We start from the raw sequence: 21,974 nt of genomic DNA on the forward strand, positions 1-21,974 counted from the left end.
CAAGTGGAGAAGGAAAAGATATCCATTCTCACTATTTCTAGTTAACATTATATATTTATTATGATTGCCAGTATCCTAAGTCAGTAAAAGAAACAGAAGATATACAAATTAGAATGGAAAATAAATGTCTTAATTTGCAACTTAACTAAATACCCAGCAAATCCTAAAGCATCCATTAGAAAAAAAGATTATTTTACCTAATAACTGGATTTTAATTTAACAAAGTCACAGGACATAAAGGCAATATACAAAAATCAATTTTTCCTATACAGCAGCAACAAACTATTGAAAAACATTTTAAATACTATGTACAATAGAATTAAACAACATGAAACACTTATGGATAAATTTAATAAAATTTGTGTAAGACCTCTATACTACAACTGCAAATTACTGCCAAAGAGGATTTACAGACATGTGAATGAGTAAAGACATACACTATCTTCCTATAGTGGGAAATTCAGTATTGTTAAGATGTCAATATTCCCCAAACTTAAGTATATAGATTCAACTACATTTCAAACACAAGCCCAGCAGACTTCATTTAGAGAATTTCACAAGCTGATTAGATTTTATAGGAAAATGCAAAGAATTTAGAACAGCCACACACACAAACTAACACCAAACTAAACCAGTCACTATTCTTAGAAAACAATGCCCATTTTCTACTTAAGACACTGCTTATGCCATGTCCCCCTTCTAGAAAGTCTTCTCCACAAATTCAATTTCTGTGCCCTAAGACAATCTCTCCCTGAAATTCTATTTCCTCCACAGTTTCCCTTGATCGAGCAAATGGAACCAACCCCTTCCTAATTTTATTTACCACTTTTTACACAAACTTTACCATATTCATCTCTGTATTTCCCACATTATTTTGCAGTTTATGTAATTCAGTAAAATTGTGTTTGTTGAATTTAATATAACTTTCTAATTTCACTGTACCCATAGTAGGAAAGCTCATACACAATACTGTAAGAAAATACTTTGTACACTAAAAATTAACAATGCCAGAAATACAGCTAATCTTTCTTCTCCGGCTCATAGCAAGTAGAATTTCTAAAGAAGGCAAGAAAATTTTTATTTCTTATATTCAGGCCTACCCAAATGCAGAAAAATATATAAAAAATAATAGCACCAAGTGATTTATTTTTTATTTCTCTCGTCTTAGAAGAATGGTAATCTAGACTCAAAATTTAAAACAATGACAAGGTAAGAGAGCTAATCCACAGTTATTTCTTTGGATAAGTAGTATCTTGCTTTCAACTGAAAATGAAACAGACAACTCATTTCTAGAGCCTTTTGAGTTATGATATTTAATTTTGTTTTCCAGTTTGTACATTTTAGAAAATATTTCCATAGTGTCTGCCTCTGAAAGAATCAAGATAAAGTCCTCAGTTTAACTCACCTTCCATTACAGTGTGACCCTAGGAAGAAAATAAATCCTTTACAGCACCATACAACACAGCTCAGTAAGATGAAGTTTTGTTTTAACACATCATTAAGTGAACTTCCAAGTTTCACAGGTTTGCTTTTACAAAGTAATGATTCATTATCTTCAGAGAGAAAACATAGAGAACTGAAACCCCATATTCATAAATTTCAAACAAAGACATACTTCAGTGGTTCTAAACTGGAGCCAGGTTGGATGCTTAAGAATTAAACAGGAGCTTGTTAAAAATCCAGATTTCTCAGCTCTACCCCAGATCCAGGCAATCAAAATGTCTGGTGTGGGAGATCCACGAATAGGTATTTGTTAAAAGCTCCCCAAATGCTACTACTATATTGCTGAGTTTGGGATCCAGGAAGAACAAATCCCTCTGTCAAACATATTTCAATAATGATTACTTCACCAAATTTTTGTATTAATTAACTGTGATGTTTGAATATGGCATATTAGTCAACTGTCTACTAGACAAAAATTTTTAACAATATGAATAACTAGCTGCTGCTGCTGCTACTGCAGCATAACTGTATGGGTTAGCTTTGAAACTTGATGCTGCCACTTAGCAGCTGTGTCACTTACTACCTGAAGCCTCTTTCCTCGTCTGCAAAAATGGGTATAACACTGAATCTGCCTCAAAGAGTTATCATAAGAGCATGTTAAATAATTCATGTAAAAGTAGGTCCTGTTCTCAGGGACAATACATAAGGAACCAGTATTTTACAGAATGCTTTCTATTACAATAAAACTAATTTCTGTACTTACTTTCTAAAGAGGAAAACAATTAAGTTAGTGAAACTAACTGGCTGGTGTAGCTCAGTGGATTGAGCGTGGGCCTGCAAACCAGACAATCGCGGTTTGATTCCCAGTCAGGGCACATGCCTGGGTTGCAGGCCAGTTCCCGGCAGGCCAGTTCCCAGCAGGGGATGCATGAAGGCAACCATACATTGATGTTTCTCTCCCTCTCTCCTTCCCTTCCCCTCTACAGATAAATAAATAAAATCTTTAAAAAGATCAATCTTAGTAATATAAAAAAAAAGACTGCCAAAAATCCTAATGCTTTCTCTTTTTTAGCTTCATTAAGTCGTATGTGTTATATAATTATGTCACTTCCTATAACAAGTCAAACCATTACACATATTTTTAAAAAATCAATATAAGCTCAAGAATGCCTTTTACTAGTGATCCCCTACATTCCCTCTCTTGTTTTTTTGTAATTTTTTCCAATATTTTATTTACTTATCTTTAGAGGGGAAGGAGAGAAACATCAATGTATGGTTGCTTCCCGTGAGTCCCCTGCTGGGACCTGGCCTGCAACCCAGGCATGTGCCCTGACTAGGAATCGAACCGCAATCCTTTCGTTCGCAGGTCTGCGCTCAATCCACTGAGCTACACCAGCCACAGCCATTCCCTCTCTTGTTAAGTGAAATGTTAAGCTGAAGAACTACTACTATTCTCTATCATTCAAAAAAAAAAAGCTATTCATTATTTATATATGCATGAAAAACTTTGAGAAGAAACTTAACAGTGTAAACCTCTGCCAAGAGTATGGGACTAGGAATAGGAAGGAAGGACCAGAAGATGTTTAGTTTTCCACCATATACCATTCTATGCTGTTTAGATTTTTTTTTAAGTTTGGCTTGTATTTTTATAATTTTTCAAAAGTAGTTAATAAAACATTTTCAGTGACTTACATATAGGCTTTCTAAATTAATTAAAAATTTAATACTCCTTCCCTGACGAGTATGGCTCAGTTGGTAGGTTGGCATCCCACAAAGTGAGAGGTCGCAGGTTTGATTCCCACTCAGGGCACATGCCTGGGTTCCAAATTTGGTCCCCATTCAGGGTGTCCCCAGAAGGGCAACCAATAGATGTTTCTCTCTCACATCAATGTTTCTCTCTCCTTCTTTTTCTCCCTCCTTTCCCCTCTCTAAAAATAAATAAATAAAATATTTTTTAAAATAAAATTTAACACTTCCCTCCTATGTCACCTAAGAAGTCAGTGAAAACCATCCTACAAAGAGATATAACACACTTCCTCTGGAAATAATACTTCCATATCTGAACAACTTCATTAGAATGCCAACAAAAGTCTTTAAAATAAGAAGGAATTGGAGGGGAATATAAAATTAACAACTTCATTTTACAAATCTGAAGACTCACTTTGGATTTTGCCTGTGAACTTGTACATCGTTTATTTATACCCAAACCAGCTGAGCCAAACCAAAATATTTCTGTTATTGGTCTAATACCAACCACCGCAACTAGTTCCTCTCACATTAGAGCATTAAAATAAATGCTTTCCTAGAGTTTCCCAAAACTATTTTTACACTGAAATACATTACTTATGATATATTCCTCTAAACCAAGACAATGGCTGAAAACCCCCAAACTAGCATAAGGTACTAGATAGTACAAAAATATTTTCCTACCACAACATAATCTCAGGGTTATTTTCAATACAGAAAGTTCTAAAAATCAGGTACTCTTTAAATATCAATGAGATAGTCAATGAAAACAGTTACATTATTATTAAATGTTAACAAAAGCTCCTTTATTTTGAACTTTCTTGCTATTCAGTTAACATCTCCAAAAATTGTCATTTATATTTTTGAAATGTGTTTACAAACACAGCTTTGTTTCACAGAATTCAAAAATACAAAGCCTCAAAAAAAAAAAAAGAAAAAGAAAAAAAAAATACAAAGCCTCCATTCAAATAATAAAAATACCAGTTATCTCATTTTAGACTCACTGAATATATACATCCAAACCTGCTCCTTTCACAGGCAGCAAATGGCCACTTTCGGAGAAATAAAATCAACCTTAAGTCTATATAGGTAGCACCTCAGAAATCTGCAGTTTTTATAACCAATTAATGTTACTCTTTGAGCCCTGACTAGTATAGCTCAGTGGATTGAGCACAGGCCTGTGAAGCAAAGGGTCACTGGTTCGATTCCCAGTCAGGGCACATGCCTGGGTTGCAGGCCAGGTCCCCAGTGGGGGACACATGAGAGGCAACCACACATTGATGTTTCTCTCCCACTCTTTCTCTTTCCCTTCCCCTCTCTCTAAAAATAAATAAATAAAATATTTTTAAAAAATATGTTACTCTTTGAAATAAAAATCCACTCTATAGACTACACCAAGAAAATGTATTCCACACATTTCATAGGTAAGCTATATGAGAACTGATACATATAAAAGAATAGTCTAGTAGCTAATGCCTCAAATAAAGTTGCCCTAAGTTAGTCAATGGAGAATTTTTTGTTGAGGTAGATTATTGAGATGAGAATTTTTACCATCTTTATCATCCAGATCACATCTCTAGCTTGATACAGTCCTAGATCAATCCTGAAAAAAAAAATTCCTTAACCTTCTATTTTTTCCTTAAAACAAGATTTTTCCAAATTTCACATACTAGGGTAATATTTAGCTCCAAATTACATCATAGTGGTAAACTCAATTCCTAGTTAAATGAGTGCATAAATAAATGATACAGCTGAGTGAATAAACGATAGACAAAAATACCATTTCTAGATCTGCAACCTAACTACAAAATAAAAAGCCAACATATTTTCTAAAGTCAACAAAAGTAGTTTTGGCCCCCAAACTGAAGACAATTTAGAAACATTAAGTGAAAGGTGGTGGTCCACCTTGGAATCACAAATTGAGCAGGTGAATGGACTCATTTCCATTTAAGTAAGATCATCTTTTTCTGCTTTTAATGGCTGTTTTGCCACATATACTGTAATGCTAGATCATACAACCTCTCTTCCATGGCTCAATCCAATTGGCAAAAATCAAGATTGTTTTAGAGAAAGTAGCATTTGCAGGGTTTTGACAATCTACTGATTTCCAGACTATGGTAAAATGGTTCCTGTGGCCCTTATACAACACAGCTCCTCTACCCAATCAATCCCAGAATCAGACAAGCCATTTTCCCCACAATCTAACATTATAAAGAACAAAAGTAACACACACCCTGTGAAAAAAAAACTATGAAAGTATCACTTCTCTTTGCTTTTCAGAGCCAGGGCTTGCTGTGGTTCAGTAGAAGCAGCTGTATTCACATACAACTTCAATGGCTTTAACCACTTGGCCACTTCTTATTCATCTGTGATGTTTAAATGTGGGGCCCTGGATTAGCTATGATCTTTTCAGAAGAAATAAGAAAGCAGTTAGAATTTAAGTATTCTAATAAATGAACACCTCAGGTCTCCAGTCAATCTATCCACACAAGTTCAGTGCTTCCTGAAAGCCTCACCATGCAGCTGATGCTAAAAAAGATAAATGCCATTTAGGAAATTTAATCTAGGTGATTTTATTTAAGGAATTTAATTTTTCTTTCCACCAACCATATCATACATCCCCAAACCTAAAAGTAGTCAAACACAAGATGTTTGTTCACCTTAAAGTACTTTGTGAAAAAACAAGTGTAAAACACTATCTTTGCTTTTAGGGAACTATAATCTTGCTAATAATTTTAATTTATAATTTTTCAAAGATGAAAGTATTCTAAAGAATTTTAGGGTTAAAAAGAACTTAAGAGGTCACAGAGTACAACTCCTACAAACAGAAATCCTTTGTTCAATACTCATCACAAGTAGGCTTCATTCTTCTTTTAAACTTAAAGGCTGTCCAGCTACAATAACTGGTTGTACTCAAAATCTACTGACCGTAACTGCCATACTGACCTTACCCTTTGCATTCAAGAGCAAAAAAGAACACATACTCTCCTTCACTAAGAGTCCTTAAAATATCTGGAAGCCACATTTTTGCAAAATTATGAAATGGCTAGAAAAGATTTCATAAATGACGAGGATTTAAATGGCACAAGAATTACAAGGTATTCCAGTTTGGGAGGAAAGAATAACTAGAAGTAGAAGGTCCGGTAAACCCACCAGTGTAACTGAATTATGTAATTCACACTGGGAATTAATGACTGTAAAATAGGATAACCTAAATTCCTATCAGAATATTTAAGAATTTAAATACCAAGGTGAGACTTCTGATTGTTTTGATAACCAACAGGGAACAAAATCACAGGAGAATGTTTTAAAAATATGAGGAGGATTGTGTTATGGGCTAAATGTTTGTGTTTCCTCAAAATTTATCTATTGAAGCCAGTATTTGAAGGTAAGGCCTTTGGGAATAAATTAGGGTTAAAGGAGGTCATCAGAATGGGACACCCTGTGAAGGGATTAGTGCCCTTAAAGAAGAGATATCACCAAGCTCTCTCTCCCCTCACCTGCTCTAGCTTACACACTGAAAAAGGACTATGTGAGAACATAGCAAGAAGGCAGATGCCATATGCAGGCCAGGAACAGTCAGCACCATGACCCCAACCAGTCTCCAGAACTACTAGAAAACAAAATGCTCTTGTTTAAGCCACCCAGTTTGAAGTATTTTCTAATGACAGCCTCAGCAGACTAAGAAAGATTGGAAAAAGAAGCAACTGGCAGCAAGGAGCCCAAGTAAGGAGACTATTGCGATGTGTAGTAGTAAAGTGACAGATTATAGAGATGGCAGCAGGAATGCAGAAGTCATCACTTACGTATCTACTTCACCTGGCCCCAAGGTTCTTAGAAGTTATATTCATGAACACTTGCTATCCATCCCCAAGATCCTTGGTTTTGCTGTGTCACCTACCACCTATTCTCACATCATTGCAACTTAATACAAATCTTTTAAGAAAGCATTAGGAATTATTACAATGGGAATCCAAGACAGAAGGCCCCAGAGTGACTGTCAAATCATGCTATAACCCTTCCCTCCCAAACCCAATCATTATCTTATCCTGAAGAACAATGAGCAAATAGCTCATATGGAGCCCACAAGTCCACAAGCCCTGATCAAAGCCACACCAAGAGCCCTTCCGGCTCCAGGTTTCATGAACTTTGGATTTGCTGATTTCCTTCTTTAAAATAAAGGGAAAACTTCTTAACAATACAATCCCATAAACATGCAAAGAGTGAGGGAAAAACCCAGTATTTTATAATAAAATGTAAGCCAGGTGTTCCATATACCCAAGTAAGGACACTATATGTAAAGGGGATAACCTGGGGAAAAGGGAAAGCCCTCAATTCTCTAATCACAAAGAATCCAAAAACTACTGTTTCTGCATGAAAACAAGTGGCACCAGCAGGCAGTCCTAAGCCCTGGTACCTTGTCATTTATGTATAAGACTAAATCAGCCTTCCCTGCCTGTATAGCAGATGTGAGCTCCACCTGCATTTCCCAACCTCATCCTTGTACCTTCTCATCCTCACTCAGGAGTAAGTATACATCCTGTAATTTTAAGTCTTTAAAAGGATGACTCTTATTGATGCTAAAATTTTGTTCAGATTACTGCTCATCAAACAAAGCAAAAGCAAACTATTCTGAAGAACTATTCAGCTGTTGCATCTACTTAAGCCTGAGGTTAACCTTGTCACTACAACAGATCCTCAACTCAACAAGCATGTAAAACAACTAAGCAAAGAAAGAATAAAGGACTCTAGGGTACTAATTTTAGGGCTCTATGGTTTGGCATATAATTAAGAGAGTTCTAACAAAGAATCTGTGTGAGAATTTCTTTTACTTTATAGCTTTAACTTTCCCCATCTAACCAAAAAGAGAAAAAATTCACCTGAAGAATTCTAAGATTTCAAGGATTGCCTACAATAAAGGAGTCCCTTAAGTTGTCATCCCTCTCAGTCACCTGACTTAATCTTCAGTAGCTATATGTAACTGAACTGTGTGAGTTTTGCATGAAGAGTCATTTTCTCCATATATATTTGTAAGCTTAGAATCCCTTTAAAAGTTGCTATGCAACCTAACATAATAAAGACAACTAATTACTTGTGCAGAATGACAAATCTCCACATTTTTTGAAAGAATTTCCTTAAAAATTAGTTACCTTGGTCACTATCACAACCCCTAGGGTACTTTTTTATTCTCCTCACTTTAGACGTAAGATAAACAAGACTCAGATAAGCTAACATACTGCCCTAGAATCATAAATCTAGTAAATGATAAAGCCAACACTGAACCAAACTTTGTGACTCCAAACACCTCCTCTTTCCACTACACTAGAATGTATCATTATCTATTCTCCACCACCTTAAACAAACCATTCTACATAGACCAATAAAATAAAACAATGTGCTAGTAAGAGCTCTAATACCTACGGATGCTCTTCTACATGATGAAATTAAATGTATTTAAATAAATGAAAATACATAATGGACTAATTGGCACCCTCTCAATAGTACAAAAGTTAGCATAAATCTTTTCATTTTAATATACTGAAGGTTCTGTTGCCAAATTATATTTTAACAATTTCCATTTAAAAATCTCTAATGTACATTTAATAACATTTTTAAACTTCCTTTGGAATAACTATTTTCTATCTGCTTTTACTTGCCTTTATATCTATATAAACAGTGAATCTTTGAAAAGTAGAAGTGAAAATAAAGAATTTTCCACACTATGAAGCAACCATTCTTTTCTATAGCTTCAACTACATAACAAATGTAAATATTCCAAATATCTTACACTTATCAAATGTCATCTTCTTCCTAAAGCACAAAGTCTGATGACAGATGAATAGTAAGAGAAGACCACACATAAAAAGAACTACAGTCTCCTAAAGGTATTTCAGCCTGTAGTTGTTTATATTTAATTCTTACAATACTAATGTTTTATTTTATGGAGGCTTTTAATAATTATGTTTTCTTTTTAATTGAAATAAATCTTGATGCTGTTTCTTTTGAAGAATGTCAGTATTATACCATTTAAACTTCCTGTTACAACAACAAATTTTAAAGATTTGTAGAGAAATTCAATTCCTCAAGACAAACCATGCCTTGGTGTAGATTGGTATCAGTGCAGGTGCAACTACAACTGATCAGTTTGCTGCTTCTGAGGAGCAATAAAAAACCACAGGAAAATGTATATCACTGTTGATTTTTCTATTTCCTCTGTAAAATAAACAGTTACAACTTACAAGAACTATGAAGTAAATGTATAAATACTTATTAATAACTTTTATCATTATTGTTTTTTTTTTAACAGTAAGACTCCTCCTCTTCCCCCAATCATTCACTGGTCAAAGTCCTACAGCTACACAGTTAGTTTAGCAAGCCTTCAGAATCAAACTCAGAGTCTGCTCATCATGGCACTACTCTTTAAACTTGACAAGAAGTTATATGAGGGTAACTATAAAAGAGAAACCCTGGATGAATGGTCTATTTTGTGCTCCTACAGCAGGGCATCTTAAACTCCTACAAACTTTAAGTGAATTTAACTATCCAATAATGTACCAAAGTTCTTAAGACAGTAACACTGGGAGAACAATACACAGAACAGGTTTGCAAGGCAACCAGAAAAATCAGAATGGCCAATTGCCCTGCCTCTCAAAAACAGATACAAAACAAAGCAATTTATTTCACCTCACTTCATTGCTACTTTCATAGTTTATGTTAAGCAGCAGTGGGAATAAGAAGCCAATGACAGACTCCTAAGGGAATTTCCACAGACTCATTAAAATCACAATTTGTTTTTAATGAAGTTCCCTTTACTGAGTATATTGCAGGAATAAACATTATGTTTCTAATCTATGAAAACTTTTAAACAATATAAAAGGAGAGAATAAAATTACCAAAGACTGGTTTTGTTGTCTGTCCCCACGGAACCACATCTTACATAGCCCCTCCTTGTCTTCATGAAGATGGCTTGGTAGGATTCTCTTTTCTGAGAGAATTTGATCTCAGGTAGCAGTTAATACTGGGTATGCTTGAAGTTGAGCCCTCCTTTTAGAGATAATCATAATGCTAGGTGTGTATGTGTGTAAATAGTTTTCATTTGGTTTTACACATATGTATAAATATAGCTCCTGTTACCACCCTAAAAATGTCCATGGAAACTCACCAGGGAAATATCAGTACACTCACTACTTCGCCCAAAAGATGAAAAAGCATGTCCCTCCTCAAAATAGAAATTGATTCCCTAAATCAATGTACTGGACCAACCGTTCAAGGCACAAACCTCAGCCTAAAAAACCTACATTCCAAAAAGAATCTCCTTTATACTAGCAAGTCCATCACAATTTTATTCTATATTGAAAGTAATAAAATCTAATCAGATTTTTAGCCCAAAAAAAGAACTACTTATTTTGAGTTGAGGAGGTACAAAGAGGAGGGTCTATAATACCTTTTCAGAAATCAGTGGGGCCAGGTGGCTTTTAGAATCAGATTTTAGGGAAGAAATATAGAGTACTATATATACAATGTTACAAATCACCCCCCAGTACCTGGTAACCATACAGTAACCAGGGAAATAAAGAATGTCAGCGGCCTCCCTTCAGATACGATCAGTTTTTGCCATGAAAATAGTTTATCCTGAATTTAAAGGAAAAATTTAGTTTCTGACCTTTCGGGATTTCAAAATTGCTTTTCAGTAATTGTGGTCCTTTAGCAGACAAAAAGTGGTCTAGACATATAATAAATAAACTATGCTATCTCCTAGAATAAAAGAACTAGCAGATGCTTAGACAAGAGGTAGAATACTTAATATAATCTTGAAATGGGTCTGATTACAAACAATACTTGCCTAGTTGGAGACGCACAATCAATTCAGGCCAGCTGTAGGGTTCCACCAAGAGATTAAACATCTAAAAACTTTCCCTTTAACTTTATTCCAAATTGGGACAAATGATGAGAAACATTTTATAAAATCTTAACGTGTCAATGCCAAACAGATAGGCAATGGGCCTCTAACAGGTAACAAAGTCAGCTAGATACAGCAGGACTTCTCAATAGCAAAAAACTGACAGGACCAGATAACTCAGGAGAATTCAAAAGATTTTCACCCATAGTCTATGACTACCCATAGAGACTCAAATTCTCTAACTTATGGACAAATCATGCTTCTGCCATAAGCTCAAAGTGAGCCTAGCATTTTTTCCTCTTCAGTGGCATACAAAACCTTTTATTTATCCCCAACAATCTCACAACAACAACAAATACCTCAAAGACTAAGAAGCTTGACGACTGTGATTCTCCCCTTTTGGAGGGGACTTCTGTGGTGCCCCACCACTACTTGTCAACCCACATCAGTACATTTGCTCATTGATTGGAGTTGCATGATCATATTAAGTTTGACCATATTAACCACCAATGAAGTTGTGGTATAGTAATCATGAGTCGATCCTGCTCATTTTAAAGCCTCGCAATGGCTCAATGGCAAAAACATCAGAAAAAATAAACCAACAACTGTTGGGTAAGGCTGCCTCTAGTTCCTTTAAGTAACTGGAACAATCTTTCAAATTCAAAGGCCTCCTCAATTCAAATTCAGGCACCTTCCTAACACCTAAACAAATGTGACAAAATGACATCTTAGGCAAACTTTCTCCATTTTTAATAACCAAAAATATGTTAAGATATGGCAGTGTGGTTGTTTTTAAAAAGTGGTATTTTTCTGTCTTACAACTTAAATTGTTTTTTATTTTATTTGAAGGTTTCATCCTTTAGTCACTATCCAACACAATTAATATTAGTAACTAATCCCTAATGTGTTTTAATTTCTGTATGATCTTTAAATGTGAGCTTTAAGTCCCCAATCACCTAGCTTATAGTAGTAGCTCAAACGACTCACCATGGTCTTTATAAAAACACATTTTAACCATGGAACAACAAAAAATTTTTTTAAACACCAAAGCTCTCCCTATAAAAAAATATATATTGTCTTCTCAAGTCATAAGTATGTTAAGAAATTACAGGATAGTCTACCTGTAAATAGAAAGCAGAGGGTCAATTGACCTCTGCACTCCTGTTTATAAAGTAATAATTTCCCTCCAACCAAAACCATTTCCCCCACTAAGGTAATGATCCCATTCCATAGGCTTCTGTGGGAAGAAAAGATCCAGGAGTAAAGACTCCTACAGAATATGCTGCCCCAACCAGTGTGGCTCAGTGGTTGGGCATCATCCTGCAAACGGAAAGGTCACCAGTTCAATTCCCGGTCAGGACACATGCCTGAATTAGGAGCCAGGTCCCTGGTTGAGGGCATGAGAGGCAACCACACACTGATGTTTCTCTTCCTCTCTTTCTTCCTCTTCCCCTCTCTCTAAAAATAAATAAATAAAATCTTTTTTAAAATATATGCTTCAGAGCTGGGCTTCTCACAAAGGAAAAGATAGTATAGGCCTACATCCCACTCCATCCTGGCCCTTAACATCAAAAATAAAAAGCAAAGCAGGAGGAAGGCAATAAACATAATACATCTCACTAGAACTTCGGTGTTACTCAGTGATTAATTAAAGTATATTTATATAACAACAAATACGTTTGTGTTAGGGAGAAGAAAGTAAAATGACATGATTTTTTACGATTTCTTCTGCTGACCTGCAATGTGCTGCTTCAGGCTGCAAGGGGAGTTTATGTACCTCCTACTTTACCATTAAGAAAAAAGTGGAGAAGCTCTTCTCTAGAGACCCTGAACATTCTTTCCAATCTGTCATCTGACTATTCTGTCCTCTCAGGTCACATAATTTTTATTTATTTACTGAGACTACGCCTCCTCCAGAAAGAATTTGAAGTAGCTGAAGAGAGAATATGGACAAAACACTACATCCACGTGGCAATGCCTAAGCATGGAAGAGGCTTTCAAAAGGTGCCCACACTTCTCATTTTTCTGCACTACACAGTATATAGTCTACAAAATAACAATATTAAAAATAAATGAACTAAAAAAATAAAAGGTAAGGTTCTAAGGTACCTGACGACCTTTCAAAACTATTCTTCTGCCTGACTTCTTTTCAGACTTTTTACAATATACAATTTTATGGCACTAAAAAGCAACTTTGATATGTTGCCCCAATGGCAGCATTTCCATATGCCCCTCAACCAGGAAACCTTGGGTAAAATGAGATAATGCCTGTAAATTGCTCAGCACAGTGCCTAGCATATAACAACAGTTCAATAAACACTGACTACCATATTGGTTATAATTATTACTATTATTAATATCATTAGTGTTACTTAAGAGGGTGCCACCCAGCTAGCAAGTCACAAAGCAATTATTCCAATCCCAATCCAGTTATCTGGCTCCTAAACCCAATTCTTCCCATTGCACTACACTGTCTCTCTTATAAAAAGTCAAGAATTCAAGTGCTCTCTCGCTGACAGACTCCAATTAGATTACATTCCATTTCAATAAACACAGGTCAAAGAATGACAGGAATTCCCTCCCGTCATGCACAACCCATTTGGTATATACAAATCTATACCAATGCCATCTTAGACTCCATTCATACACTAATAAAAATTTGTATTTTTACATTAAATAATCAACCAAAATCACTAATTTTACATATCTAACTCCACCATTAACATCAATCCTTAGCCTAATAATTCATCTCCCTGAGTTCATTTCCCTCAGGGCACTCATTCACTCACTTAGCTTTAATTATAACTTGGCACATAAAACAAAATCTACTCTACCTCTCCTATCTAAAGAAAATCAAAGTATGGATAAAAGTATGTATATGTACAAAAACATGTTCATTATCATATTGTCATAATAAAAAGCAAATTAATAAACTCCCTACATGTCATCACGCAGTAAGAGAACTGATTTGATAAGTTAACACTATATCCATTCCACAAACATCATACAACATTTTTTTTAAATCCTCACTCGAGGACATGCTTACTGACTTCAGAGAAAGGTGAAGGGAAGCAGAGAAAAGGAGAGAAACACCAATGTGGGAGAAAAACATCAGTAAGTCCCTACCCCTGTGCCTACCTCAACCAGGGTCTGAACCCACAATCCAGGTGTGCCCTGACAGGAAATCGGACCCTGTGACCATTCAGTTTGTGGGAAGATGCCCCAATCAACTGAGCCACACTGGCCAGACCACCATCCAACCAAGCTTATAAAGAATCTTTAAGAACATAAAAAAATAATCATAATATTAAGTAAAAATTTAAAAGCAGAATATAAAATGAAACAAACATCACTAAGCTCTCAACTTTGTAAACACAGGCCTAACAGGAAAAAAAGACTAAAAGGAAACAAAACCATTTTCTCTGGATAGTAAAATAATGGCTGTTTTTTCCTCCCCTGTTGCTTTTTCTGTTCTCCAATTTTCTTTTCAATGATAACTATGTATTAATTTTATAAGCAGAAAAGAGTTGTTTTTTAAAAAAAACAACATCCTTATTTAACTCATCTCTGCACTCTTCTGTCATAAATCTCCAAATTAGCCAGGAAAGTCCCAGATAGTGTAAATTTTAAAATGCTCAAAACAATTCAGCATCTTTACTTTCTGTAGCACTACCATCCTCCAACTATGCCAGAACTGCAACCTTGGGACATTGCTGTTACCTACATAAATCCAATCTTTCAAATCTGTCAATTCCTTTTTTGTGGTATTTTTTTCCTTCCTACCTCCTATACTAATAGAATTCCAAAGCTTCACCAGCTCACACCTAGATTAGCATAAGAGCCTCCTGAAAAATAAATGCTTTCCTTATCTCATTGTCTCACCACTAACAATCCACTCCACCACAGCCTCACTATGTGCCAGGCGCTGTTCTTGGAGCTTTATCTGTATTACTCATTCAACATTCATAACAACTCTATCAGGATAGCAACTATTATTCGTTTAATTTTACAGATTAAGAAACAGAAGCACAGAGAGGTTAAGTAATTTACCCAAGATCACCCAGCTATTAAGGGGCAATTACTGGATTAGAACCCATGTAGTCAGGCTCCAGATTATAGTATATAACTATGAGCTCGTCTAGGAACACAGCAGTGGTGATCAATAAAAACCATCTCCTCTTTCACTGAAAGTTACAGGCCCTTGGAGCAAGCCAAATTCTCATTTGGGGGTCTCTTTTCATACTATTCAACATCTAGGAAGCCAGTTCTTCTCCTTCTTTATTCATTTTCCATATCTTCAAAAGTGAACTCTAAATTCAACATCTATGAGTTTTTCTTGGACCAGTTTCTTGACTCCTCAGCACATCCATATTCCTATGGACTCAATTTAAACTACATTAATGCACAGATGTTGACATTTTTATGTTACAAAAGTTTATCTACCTCCCAATTTACATTTTTTTCTTTCTAGCTAGATAATAAAATGCCTCCACTTTTTCTGGTATGTCCTTCTCCATTTCCGACCTTTCCAAAAGCTACTAGAACAGGCTACACAAAGTACATGCTAAATAAATATTAAGTTAACTGATAATTCTTAGGTTAATATGACTCAACTATTTTAAAAAGCAGCAAGTCATTCATTGGTCATTTGAAGTGATATATTTAAATAAATATCCTCTCATCTTATTCCCTAAATGCAAAAGCATAAGATTTCTATTTTCAACATTTCCATCCAAAAAATATATTCAAGTGATTTCCAAAAGCAGTCCTATCAATTTTTTAAAATGTATGTCATGATGTCCAGAAACAGGTTTGGTTTTTTTTGTTTGTTTAGAAAACCCTTTCTAATAGTGTTACTTCGCTCTCTAATAACCACAGCCATCCAAGTCTGACAACACTAGGTAGGCAGTGACATTCCAGGCATGGTTACCAATTGTTCAAGAACAAAGAGACTAGCTGGCTTTCATAAGAGATTATTCTAAGTGACCCCATTAAATCTAAAGTGTGAAAACTTGTATGTTTATATTTAAGGTTCAGGATTTTCATCTCTATCTTCCTATTCCAAGATAATTATTTAAAAACTCAAAAAATATATATACCAAAGAATAGTAGCCTAAAAGAATGTTCAACTTGTATTTAAATTGCTGATGAAAATAGAAAAAAAATAACTAATATTATAGGTATGCCACACTGTGTATAATAAACTCTAAAATACTATGACCTAATCAAATTGTTTTTCAAATCCCTTAAAGCCAATGCCTACTTAGAGAAACACTACAAGAACTGTTGTGAAAAGTACACAGCATTCATGGCTATAAATCTTGTCTCTAATATTTCTGTTTTCCAAGTTTTTATTTTCATATACAGATTTCCTCTAAAGACTTTTTTGCTATTTAACAGCAGACAAATATTTATCCTAAAATACTATATTATCCCTCACATGCTTGCTGACTCTGCAGTTACTCCACTCACCATTACAACTTGCTGGAAGCAAATGTCTAACATGGTTTAGTTACCCAAAAAACAGCACCAAATTTGAACAAGTGTGTATTATTATACATCATAGTTATTATATCAATTTCAACACTGTTATATACACAACATGAGCCACATTCTACTCCTAACCTTAAAATACTTGATATAAAGACCAAACCTAGTTTTCAACCCTATTTTATTTTATTTTTTTTTATTTAGAGGGGAAGGGAAGGAGACAGGGAAAGAAATATCAATGTATGGTTGCTTCTGGTGCATCCCCTGCTGGGAACTGGCCCCTGCTGGGAACTGGCCTGCAACCCAGGCATGTGCCCTGACTGGGAATCAAACCACAATCGTCTGGTTCGCAGGCCCCCAGGCCCGCACTCAATCCACTAAGCTACACCAGCCAGAGCTTCAACCCTATTTTAAATGACCATTTCTACTTATATTACAGTTGAGTTACATTGGTAAATTTTGGCTTTCTTTCTTGATTTTTAAAAAAATTTTCAATATAATGGTACAGGAGATTTGAAAAGCTTATTCCATGTTAAACATGGAAAGTAGATATTTACTAATCTTCCCACAGACTTTAGAAATAGATACAGTTATAAAACAGAAACACCAGAAGTCCTTGTGGTAACAGAACTGTTATTGTATCTTGACTCTATCACTATCAATAACCCAACTGTAATATTGTACTACAGTGTTGCAAGTTGTCACTATTGTGAGAAACTTGGTAAGTGTACACAGGATCTCTGTATTGTTTCTTACAACTGAATACAAATCTACAAGAAAATTAGTTCAATTTTAAAAATTACTCAAGAATAATTTAATGAGAATTTATTTTTCTGGCCCTATAACTTGTATGTTCACATGAAAAATTTCTCCCTCCAAAAATGGATCAATATCTGAAAAGTGAAAAACTGTACACCTTTTAAAATCTAAAAGCTAGCCCTGACCAGTGTGGCTCAAACTGGCTGGGTGTTGTTCTGCAAAGCAAAAGGTAGCTAGTTCGATTCCTAGTCATGGCACATGCCTGGGTTGCTGGATGAATTCCTGGTTGGGATGCATACAAAAGGCAACCAATCAATATTTCTCTCTCACATAAATGTTTTTCTTCCTGTCTTTCCTGCTCCTTTCCCCCTCTCTAAAAATAAATAAAATCTTAAAAAAAATTTTAAGAGCTAGAAAGTAATTCTTACAGTCATTTTCAAAAATCTTGGGCAGAAACTGTTATAAAAGTCTGATTTGAATAAGGAAAAGTAAAGCTGTACTTGCTAGTTAAAATAACTTTCTAGAGCCCTGGCTGGTGTAGCTCAGTGGATGGAGCACGAGCCTGTGAACTAAGGGATGGCGAGTCCATTCCCCATCAGGGCACATGCCTGGGTTGCAGGCCAGTCAGTTCCCAGCGGGGGACACACGAGAGGCAACCATACATTGATATTTCTCTCCCTCTCTCCTTCCCTTCCCCTCTAAAGATAAATGAATAAAATCTTTTTTTAAAAAAATTAACTTTCTAGATAGAAATATCAGAGACAGAGACCCGGTATGGCTCACATAACAAATACACCCCACTCCCTCCCAACATCTTTTATTACTTAGATTCAAAAACTAACAAAGGGAATTTTTCAGATAGCACATAAACATTAAACTACTACAAATTAAAACCAGTATCACAATTTAGTTCTACATACTCAAACACGAGGGGACAGTGGATTTAAACATCTAAACTATTTCCACTTTGTCAATCCTTTCTTTCAATAAGCTTTCCTCTTATGGAGTGCCCTAACACAGTGCCTCCCTTTAACTCCTATAGAAATACCTCTTTCAAGGTCACTGTTAAGAATACCTCACAGACTCTATCATACCATGCAGACAAATTCAGGCTCATTAGGCAAAAATAAATAAATAAATAGCACCATGATGGAAAAAAAAAACCCCAGCATTTCAACAGACTCCTCAAGACTAATAATAGTAAATAATGCACATTCATCTTTTCCATAGTGACTTTTGATGAACTGTCAGCTATCATATGAGTTACTTGTTTTGCTTTAAAAATAAGATTTTAAAAATAACATCATGTACTCTAGCATATATCACATGTCTTCAGTTTTTAGAAAATTCCAAAAGTTTTATATACTATTTCTCAAAAAAATCCTACTGTAAAATTAAATCATCCTGAAAAGGACAAATAATCAAGAAAGGAAATTATACTATACAATTATAGCTTCCATGAGGCAAAGGCTTAGGGTTTTACAAATGATACTCGAAAGGCAAGAAAATGCTAATCTTGAAGTCAGCTCTTCAGAAAGAAATTCAGATCTTTAGATCCTTATAAGCTGCAAACAAACAAGCATTAGGATGTATTATACATCCTTTGATATCAAGACAGATTATTCGATTTCAATAAAATACAGAAATAAAATAATGTAACTATACCAATTTCTTTTAGATATTTCCTTTAAGATAAGAAATGGTTACAGAAAAACCATATCTACTAGTATACGTACTTTGATATAAAATAATCACATGCTATTTTCCCTTCCCCAAAACTAATTATTAAAGGTTACACCTTTTAAGTTTTTCTACATTTAAAACAAACCACAGATAAAAATTACTATGTCCACTAAATACAGGTGTTTAAATTCAAACTTTCAATGGATAAATGACAAGTCTAACAGTTTTAAAACTAAAAATTTCCTACTCTGAAGAATCACATACTATATGACCACTTCTACAATGTAAAAAGATATCTTTTTCTTCATGTAATGTAAGCTACAGAAAGAAGGGCCTACTTCTGCAGAGCCATGTTTATCATACAAGTTCATATATATTCAGATACTTGAATATATATGAACCAAGTATCATATACTTGTTAATTTCACAGACTACAAAACCATCACACCTTAATTTTAAAAAGTGAAAAAATTGTCTTTATTCTAAAATTGTCTTGATATTTATAATATCAAGTCTCTGAAAGTATTTATAATATCAAGCTTCTGATGTCATTGATATCACTGAGTGTCAACTAAATATATTTTCCATAATTCAAGCTGGAACACCCTGAAACAGCAATATATCACTATTCATTAATGAAATATACCAAGCATCTACTAAATATTAAAGTAAATTTGAAACTTCTTGAGAATGAATTATTTGTTACAAAAACTGAGATATACTCAAAACAGCAGTGAAGAAAGGGAATATAGTCTTCTTCTACCTTAATTAATAATGTTCTCCCTCTTCCCAAAAAGTGACAATTTTCACATGACTGTCAAAAGGAAGGAGGCAGGAGAAGAGCTGGGGTTTGGCTGACATTTTATGACACCCTTCTTATCAAAGATAATATTAGCCTTAGGATATTTACAATCCAAAATGCCTTTTTATTTAAAATGTTAAACAACATATTATTTTCCCCATAAGTTGCAATTTCATCATTAAAAGTAAATTAAGTTATTGTATAATTTTTAAATAGAAGTATCTCTTAAATGTAAAGCAGTATAAAGTGGTAAAACGATTACTAATTTAACCTTCCTTTGTGATGTTTTGCTCCCACAGTATCTTAAGAAATCACTATCACTTTACTGGAGGAAATAAAAGTACCGGTCAAAGAGGAATTACCGAGTTTCAGCCCAGAGATTTGACAGCTGGTTTTCTTAAAATGATACTAAAGCCATGAGGCTTCAATTTTTTTGTTTTTGTTTTTTGTTGCTTTCATCTGTCTGTGTGTGCTAACAAATAAATTTAAGTTAAATTTAAAAATTACAGCTTCTCTGCACTAGAATGGACCTTACTTACAGAATGTTTATTTTTTTCAAATCATGAGTTTAAGTAAATTCGTAAAACAAAAAATGCATAGTTAAGAAATTTGGAATGTTAATGAAACAGAGCAGTTACAAACATACAGAAGGTAAATTGAAAGAGGACAGCACTAGTGTAGGAACAGGAATCGAATTTAACTTAGTTTAACCACTATCCTAATGTACTCTGAATATGCAACAAAACTCAGTCATCTAATAAATCTAACTCCTATTCATTTATTTGTAACTTTTATTCCATTAGCATTTTAAATAACCATTCATAAAACTGTTAATTTGGTTCAGACTTTTAAGGGAATGGCCATCTTTTAAAATAAATATCTTACTAATATTGCTTAACTCAATTCTATTTTTCATGTGCACATATTAAATAATATTTTACCAATTCTTTATAACCCAGGGTTTAATAATGCTAATGGACTAAAAAATTAGCAAAATTTAAAAATACATATTTAAATAAGCATTAAAATAGAAGTCCACATAAGAACCATAGGGCATTTTCTCCTGGCACTTTTCTAAATATAGAGGCATGATATAACCTCTCGTATTCAAGACAATTCTCAATTAAAAAATTCATAGAAACATCATTTTAAATCTATATTGAAATTCTTAGAGAAATGTCAGATTCTTACAGCAAGAGCCCACATTGGAGGCTTGGTTTGTTTTTATTTTCATTTTTTGTTTTTATTTGTAATTTTAATAGAACACTAAAGAATAGCATGAAGAAACTATCTAAATATTTTATACTTTTCTACTAAACCGTATCCTACCACTAAAATATGAGTTTCTGATTTTAGACATCAATCTTACCTGATCCACTGAACTGACTGCTTCCCAGTGTTGTTGGTCTGGTTTTCCCACTATTAACAGGTGGGGAAAACATCTGCAAAATAACCAAAAAGTGTGTTAGTCCTAAAATTCTTCCAGACTCCTTGCAAACCAAGAAGTCATTAGTTAGTTACTATATTGCAAAAATGAGTTGAAATAAAATTGGAATGTATGTTCAGAACCAGAAATGCAAATACACTAAGTGATACTATTACCTAACACTTCTTGGAAATACTGCTTATATTCTGCCCTGCAGAATACACCAATCACTTAAATGAGAGATTCTAAGATTATTAAGTTTAAATAGTAAATTTCTGTACATTATTTTCACTTTGTAACTAACTTAATCTCATTACATTTACATTACAATTTAATACACGGTCAAAATCATATCCAATGAAACTACTACATACACTAAAGGTCCTTTGTAATTATAAAGTAGGTATTGGTCCTGACTCCTAACAGCAGTTAATAAAGGACTTCGACCCGTCAAAAATAAAGGCAGAGGCCCTTTGGTTTCATCAGATACTTTTAAGTCATTCAATTACTTACCATGTACAAAACTTTAAATATATACATATACACACACAAACATACACATACACATGTACAGCATATGTGTATCATAAAAGTACTCAGCTCAAAAGGCTGGAAATTCTAGCTCTTGACTTGCTTTCTTGTAAATGACATCTTTCATATACCACACCTTTGGGAAAGAAATGGTTAGGAGTGTTGAAGAAAAAATAATTTTCTTTTTCACATGA

General features: G+C 34.4%; 1 protein-coding gene across 7 annotated transcripts in view; it reads right to left on the bottom strand.

Moving 5' to 3' along the window:
* TCF12 (transcription factor 12) overlaps positions 1-21,974 on the bottom strand; it is a 389,260-nt gene that overhangs the window by 365,793 nt on the left and 1,493 nt on the right. For all 7 annotated transcript variants that reach the window (XM_053670007.1, XM_037151078.2, XM_053670006.1 and 4 more), the window contains one exon: positions 21,193-21,265. In XM_053670007.1, the coding sequence (XP_053525982.1) occupies positions 21,193-21,265 (73 nt within the window). Of the gene's footprint in view, positions 1-21,192; positions 21,266-21,974 lie in introns of those variants that run through there.

This window comes from Artibeus jamaicensis, unplaced genomic scaffold (genome assembly GCF_021234435.1).
Source record: "Artibeus jamaicensis isolate MK-2021 breed Jamaican fruit bat unplaced genomic scaffold, CSHL_Jam_final contig_548, whole genome shotgun sequence".
Classification (NCBI taxonomy): domain Eukaryota; kingdom Metazoa; phylum Chordata; class Mammalia; order Chiroptera; family Phyllostomidae; genus Artibeus; species Artibeus jamaicensis.